The sequence below is a fragment of the Nerophis ophidion genome, linkage group LG04 (assembly GCF_033978795.1).
Source record: "Nerophis ophidion isolate RoL-2023_Sa linkage group LG04, RoL_Noph_v1.0, whole genome shotgun sequence".
Taxonomy (NCBI): Eukaryota; Metazoa; Chordata; class Actinopteri; order Syngnathiformes; family Syngnathidae; genus Nerophis; species Nerophis ophidion.
Window position 1 is genome coordinate 83,236,034 of NC_084614.1, and position 7,485 is coordinate 83,243,518.

General features: G+C 43.8%; 1 protein-coding gene across 1 annotated transcript in view; it reads right to left on the reverse strand.

Annotated features, from left to right (window-relative positions):
- Positions 1-5,996: 5,996 nt before the first annotated feature.
- The window catches only part of LOC133550613 (tyrosinase-like), a 13,082-nt gene continuing 11,593 nt past the window's right edge, over positions 5,997-7,485 (reverse strand). Inside the window, exon 5 of the mRNA XM_061896550.1 lies at positions 5,997-6,537. Within this exon, the coding sequence (XP_061752534.1) occupies positions 6,278-6,537 (260 nt within the window). The 3' untranslated portion in view covers positions 5,997-6,277. The remainder of the gene's footprint in view (positions 6,538-7,485) is intronic.

Here is a 7,485-nt window from a genome sequence, read left to right on the forward strand (position 1 = left end):
GGACGCTTCAAAGGAGTTGTTTTATGCACGCTCGTTTATGTCATTCATCGTGTTTTGATGGCATTCTCTTTCTTTCCTCCAGGTGGCAGCAAAGACAAAGTACAAACGACAGTCTTAACACCTGAAGATGCACCTTATTCAGAGTGAGTACTGGAACTAAAACAATGTCAGAGATTGTGTGTTAACCCCTGTGTGGTGTTCGGGTCTGTGGGACCCGTTTTCTTTTTTTATTAAAAGAAAAATGATACAATGCATTTTTCAAACTGAGACTCACTGACTTTAGCTCATTTTCTGTGAAGAACATATATCAGAATACATATTTAATGACCACACACCATAAACCCCCCGCCCCATACACATTTCTATTACATATAAGATGTCCAGGTCCACTGGACCTGGGGCTAATGGAAATGTGGAGATAGATATTCTGTGTACCACACACACACGCAGCAGGCCTATACAGGAGGAGGAGAGAGTGTAGGTGCACAGAACATCAGAGGGTCAAATGTGTGAGAAAATGAGAGCAGACAGTGTTGAAAAACAATGTTTCAACCTTATGTGGTAACCGCAGAAATACAAGAAGAATCTCTGTGGGATGCAGAAACTGGCAGAGAAATTGTCCGTGCAATAATAATTTTGTTGTTACTCAGCCAGCGTTTGTGGGTCTGATGGACCCCGTTGCATTTTGTGGCTTTTAAAGCTTCACAATCAAACACTTTGATGTTAAAATACTGAACATATGTTCAGTATTTTAACATCAAAGTGTTTGATCTTCACTTTTATGTTAAGCATCACTTTCTACCAAAAACATCCTGACCTCTTAAACTGGGCAATTTTAAGAAAAAAAAACATGTTATTCTTAATAAATCAAGTCTTTCTCAGCATCGACAATGTCTACATAGATCACAGGTGTCAAACTCAAGTCCCGGGGCCAGGTTTTTTTGATTGATTGATTGAAACTTTTATTAGTAGATTGCACAGTACAGTACATATTCCGTACAATTGACCACTAAATGGTGACACCCGAATAAGCTTTTCAACTTGTTTAAGTCGGGGTCCACGTAAATCAATTCAGATATAGCCCGCAACGTTTTATCTGGCCCGCAAACACCTGGAAATGATGTGTCAATGAAGTACTTCCCATTTTCTCACTCACTGTAATATTTTGTTTATTTTGACAGAAAAAAAATATATGTACAGCTTTAAATTGCATACCTTTTAAACTTCCAAACAGGTTTTCGTCTAAAAATACTTAACTTTACAGCAAACTACTGTGGAGAATGCATATATTTTTAACAGTTCTTTCTTTATTCATAGTCATGTTTAAAGCAGCTAAAATTCTCCCATGTGTACTCTTGTTGCTTGTATCTTATGTCCTTAATGTGTTTTACCTTTAAGCGTTGGAATGTATAGCATACTCCCTTTTTACCTTATCAGTATTAAAACAATGAGGCTGTATTCCTTTCTGGGCAGGGTGACGGGTGTTTTCGTATTCAATAATTTGTCTCTTCCCGTTTGATTTTCAGACCACTTCTAGATGCCGCTATTAACGGACTGTAGGACTGGTCTCCTAAAGCTTTAGTAAAACTTGATAATATTGCTATTCTGTCTTGACGGTCCTTCTTACTCTGCAAATATGTCATCTGAAAGAACTCGGGATTGACCAGTGATTTGTATTCCCTGAGAGGAAGACTGGTCAGATGCAACACTACCCATCACATTAATAAAAGTGAGAATAAATTTTAGTTGTGCTTTACAACATATTACTGTAAATTGAAAAATAACTACTACTGTTTTTTGCGTTAAAATTCTGTCGACTGAAGCTGCCAGTTTTTGACTGTAAAATCTACGGTTGTTGTTTTTAACTGTGTTTTTACAGGATAAAAACTGGCAGCTAAATTGCCAGAATAAAAAAAGAACTTGTAGTTTTTTTTTCCATTAAAAATATAATGTTGTAAAAACCAATGTCAATTTAACTCAAAAATGAACTCTAATTGCAGCCATGTGGCCCTCAATGAAAACCAGTTTGACATCCCTGACATCGATAATCTTTGTATCGGCGTTGGTCCCTACTAGTGTTTGTCCGGATGTGGTACCGGTACCAAATATATTTGGATACTTTTCAAAATAAACGGGACAAAAAAAATGTCATTTAGGTATTAATTTTAGTAAAATCTTCTGATACATTAAACATACATTTCTTATTGCAATCACAAAAGAAATTCAACATTAAGTAAGAACATACTAGATAACTTTGTTTTTAGTAGTTAATAAACAAACATAAGCAGTTAGAAAATAGATTATTAATCTACCTGTTAATTTACCGTTGATATTGAAGTTAAAGTACCAATGATTGTCACACACACACTAGATGTGGCAAAATTATTCTCTGCTTTTGACCCATCACCCTTGATCACCCCCTGGGAGGTGAGGGGAGCAGTGGGCAGCAGTGGTGCCCCGCTCGGGAATCATTTATGGTGATTTAACCCCCAATTCCAACCCTTAATGCAGAGTGCCAGGGAGGCAATGGGTCCCATTTTTATAGTCTTTGGTATGACTCGGCTGGGATTTGAACTCACGACCTACCGATCTCAGAGCAGACACTCTAACCTCTAGGCCACTGAGTAGGCATAATATTTGCCTACTTCTTGTTTTTACATGTTCTATACACTTCTGATAAAATGTAATAATCACTTACTACTCTGTTGTTTGATTCTTTACGCAAGTTTTGGATAATACTAAAAATCTGGGTATGGATCCGATACAAAGTACTTACATGATCATACATTGGTCATAATTAAAGTTTTTCTGTGTCCAGGGACCTATTCCCTGACCTGACTCCTACCAGATCCTTGTAGTTCGCTGAGCTCCATACAAAGATCTGGGACTTCTCACTAGGAAATATATTTCAGAATTTGGTGCCTTGTAAAAAAAAAACATTGTATGTGATTGGATAAACCACTTGTCCGTTATCTGGAATGACGTGCTCTCAAAGGGCTGTGCAAGCCACAACGACATCCTCGGCTCAGATCCCACATCAGGGCAAGAAAAAAACTCCAACACACATGATCTTACAGACCACCTCAACAGTATTGACCAGACTGGAAACATCAAATTCACACATGAAGACGAAATGAACGGGACCGGAACTTTTTTGAACATGAAAATCCACCGGGGCTGAGGTCGCTGAGGTAGTTAAAAAGCTCCTCGGCGGCAAGGCCCCGGGGGTGGATGAGATCCGCCCGGAGTTCCTTAAGGCTCTGGATGCTGTGGGGCTGTCTTGGTTGGCAAGACTCTGCAGCATCGCGTGGACATCGGGGGCGGTACCTCTGGATTGGCAGACCGGGGTGGTGGTTCCTCTCTAAGAAGGGGGACCGGAGGGTGTGTTCCAACTATGGTGGGATCACACTCCTCAGCCTTCCCGGTAAGGTTTATTCAGGTGTACTGGAGAGGAGGCTTCGCCGGATAGTCGAACCTCGGATTCAGGAGGAACAGTGTGGTTTTCGTCCTGGTCGTGGAACTGTGGACCAGCTCTATACTGTCGGCAGGGTTCTTGAGGGTGCATGGGAGTTTGCCCAACCAGTCTACATGTGCTTTGTGGACTTGGAGAAGGCATTGGACCGTGTCCCTCGGGAAGTCCTGTGGGGAGTGCTCAGAGAGTATGGGGTATCGGACTGTCTTATTGTGGCGGTCCGCTCCCTGTATGATCAGTGTCAGAACTTGGTCCGCATTGCCGGCAGTAAGTCGGACACATTTCCAGTGAGGGTTGGACTCCGCCAAGGCTGTCCTTTGTCACCCATTCTGTTCATAACTTTTATGGACAGAATTTCTAGGCGCAGTCAAGGCGTTGAGGGGTTCCGGTTTGGTGACTGCAGGATTAGGTCTCTGGTTTTTGCAGATGATGTGGTCCTGATGGCTTCATCTGACCGGGATCTTCAGCTCTCACTGGATCGGTTCGCAGCCGAGTGTGAAGCGACCGGAATGAGAATCAGCACCTCCAAGTCCGAGTCCATGGTCCTCGCCCGGAAAAGGGTGGAATGCCATCTCCGGGTTGGGGAGGAGACCCTGCCCCAAGTGGAGGAGTTCAAGTACCTAGGAGTCTTGTTCACGAGTGAGGGAAGAGTGGATGGTGAGATCGACAGGCGGATCGGTGCGGCGTCTTCAGTAATGCGGACGTTGTACCGATCCGTTGTGGTGAAGAAGGAGCTGAGCCGGAAGGCAAAGCTCTCAATTTACCGGTCGATCTACGTTCCCATCCTCACCTATGGTCATGAGCTTTGGGTCATGACCGAAAGGATAAAATCACGGGTACAAGCGGCCGAAATGAGTTTCCTCCGCCGTGTGGCGGGTCTCTCCCTTAGAGATAGGGTGAGAAGCTCTGCCATCCGGGAGGAACTCAAAGTAAAGCCGCTGCTCCTCCACATGGAGAGGAGTCAGATGAGGTGGTTCGGGCATCTGGTCAGGATGCCACCCGAACGCCTCCCTAGGGAGGTGTTTAGGGCACATCCAACCGGTAGGAGGCCACGGGGAAGACCCAGGACACGTTGGGAAGACTATGTCTCCCGGCTGGCCTGGGAACGCCTTGGGATCCCCCGGGAAGAGCTAGACGAAGTGGCTGGGGAGAGAGAAGTCTGGGTGTCCCTGCTTAGGCTGTTGCCCCCGCGACCCGACCTTGGATAAGCGGAAGAAGATGGATGGAAAATCCACCGCAAAGATGACGGTAGTCAAAACATTACTGTTCATCGAAAACCGACACACACCGACCAATATCTACTCTGGAACCCCGAACATCCCACAGCACACAAACTATCAGTCGTGAAAACACTATGAACGGGCCAACATCATAACAAAAGAACAAGAAGACAAACACATAAAAAATGCACTTAAAAACTGCTAATGTCTAACCTGGGCCATAAAAAAAGGGGAACAACAAGGAAAAGAGAACAAAGAAGAAAACCAACAAAAAAAACCTGAAATGAAGAACTAAAAGGTCGTAACCTTACCATACATTAGTGCAGGGGTCGGGAACTTTTTTGGCTGAAAGAGCCATGAAAGCCAAATATTTTAAAATATATTTCCGTGAGAGCCATATAATAATTTTTTTAACACTGAATACAACTAAATGCTTGCATTTTTAAGAAAGACCAACATGTTTAGTTTAGTCTTTATTTGACGATGTTGAAAATTTCCAAAAACAATTTGGAAATGTGGACTCATCAGACCACAGAACACTTTTTTACTTTGCATCAGTCCCATCTTAGAGGATCTCGGGCCCAGAAAAGCCGGCGGCGTTTCTGGATGTTGTTGATAAATGGCTTTCGCTTTGCATAGTAGAGCTTTAACTTGCACTTACAGATGTAGCGACAAACTGTATTTAGTGACAGTGGTTTTCTGAAGTGTTCCTGAGCCCATGTGGTGATATCCTTTTAGAGATTGTCGGTTTTTGATGCAGTGCCGTCTGAGGGATCGAAGGTCACGGTCATTCAATGTTGGTTTCCGGCCATGCCGCTTACGTGGAGTGATTTCTCCAGATTCTCTGAACCTTTTGATGATATTATGGAGCGTAGATGTTGAAATCCCTCAATTTCTTGCAATGTCACTTTGAGAAAGGTTGTTCTTAAACTGTTTGACTATTTGCTCACGCAGTTGTGGACAAAGGGGTGTACCTCGCCCCATCCTTTCTTGTGAAAGACTGAGCATTTTTTGGGAAGCTGCTTTTATAGCCAATCATGGCACCCACCTGTTCCCAATTAGCCTGCACACCTGTGGGATGTTCCCAATAAGTGTTTGATGAGCATTCCTCAACTTTATCAGTATTTATTGCCAGCTTTCCCAACTTCTTTGTCACGTGTTGCTGGCATCAAATTTTAAAGTTAATGATTATTTGCACACAAAAAAAAAAAGTTTATGAGTTTGAACATCAAATATGTTGTCTTTGTAGCATATTCAACTGAATATGGCTTGAAACGGATTTGCAAATCATTGTATTCTGTTTATATTTACATCTAACACAGTTTCCCAACTCATATGGAAACAGGGTTTGTAGTCTAACTGCAGTCGTGGTCATGTGACCTGCGGGGACTTTCACATGCTCACAAAAAGGAATGAAAACACTTGAGTGGACTCCGGCGGGGGGGAACAGACTCCCTCAGGGCGCCTGTGAATGTCAGGATGTTTTATTAACTGAAATCCTTAAAAAACACGTTCATCCCACCATGTCAGACATCACTGCACTCCAGCCATTTTTCAATATAAAATGTGAGAGTTTTAAAAGTCCTCACATGGCCGCCTGGTAACGGCTGACTTTGCTTTCTTCCAGACTGCTCCCCCTAATAAGCGGCTCCCTCTCAGAGAAGGCGAAGAACCTTCCCCTCCGCCACTCTCTCAATGACCCCAGAGCTTGCCGCCCGACCTTTGGCGCCGCCACGGCCACCGCCGCCGCCACGCATCCACCGCAGAGGCTGGCCAGCAGCATCCAGGGCCACGCGTCCTGCAGCTCCTCCAGGTAGGGATGCACGGCCTCGGACAGACGCTGGGCTGCAGAGGGCGTGGGTGAAAACATTTATGATCAGGGGTGGGGCGTGAGTCGTAATAAATAGTCTGCTTTAAGGTAATTATTTGGATCACCTTATCATTGCAAATATCAATTAGACTAACTAAGTGTTTAGGTTAGTCTAAAATACATTTTCTAACTAGAAATTGTCAAAAGCTCCCCAAACTTGTCCCAATCGTTTGTGCTACAAACTTGTTCTGTTTAACTATTACAGTGGGAATGTTTTTAAAGTGTTGCTCTACCAACCGAGCGGAATAGCTCGGTTGGTAGAGCGGCCGTGCCAGCAACTTGAGGGTTGCAGGTTCGATTCCCGCTTCCGCCATCCTAGTCACTGCCGTTGTGTCCTTGGGCAAGACACTTTACCCACCTGCTCCCAGTGCCACCCACACTGGTTTAAATGTAACTTAGATATTGGGTTTCACTGTGTGAAGCGCTTTGAGTCACTAGAGAAAAGCGCTATATAAATATTATTCACTTATTAATCATAAACAGCCCCAAACTTTGTCAAAATAAAATGTCACTAACATAAAAACTGGAATAGTTAGCCAAAAAAAGTGCAGCGCAAATGTTTGAGGAGATTTTTACTGGCTGGGGAAGCTTGTTATGAATAATACGATGTTAATAACATACAAACTGTAATATTTATTTGCCGCTATTTCCCTACCCCCAATACAGCAAGTCATGAAAAAACAAGAGTTAAAGGGACGGCGTGGCGCAGTGGAAGAGTGGCCGTGCGCAACCCGAGGGTCACTGGTTCAAATCCCACCTAGTACCAACCTCGTCACGTCCGTTGTGTCCTGAGCAAGACACTTCACCCTTGCTCCTGATGGGTGCTGGTTAGCGCCTTGCATGGCAGCTCCCTCCATCAGTGTGTGAATGTGTGTGTGAATGGGTAAATGTGGAAGTAGTGTCAAAGCGCTTTGAGTACCTTG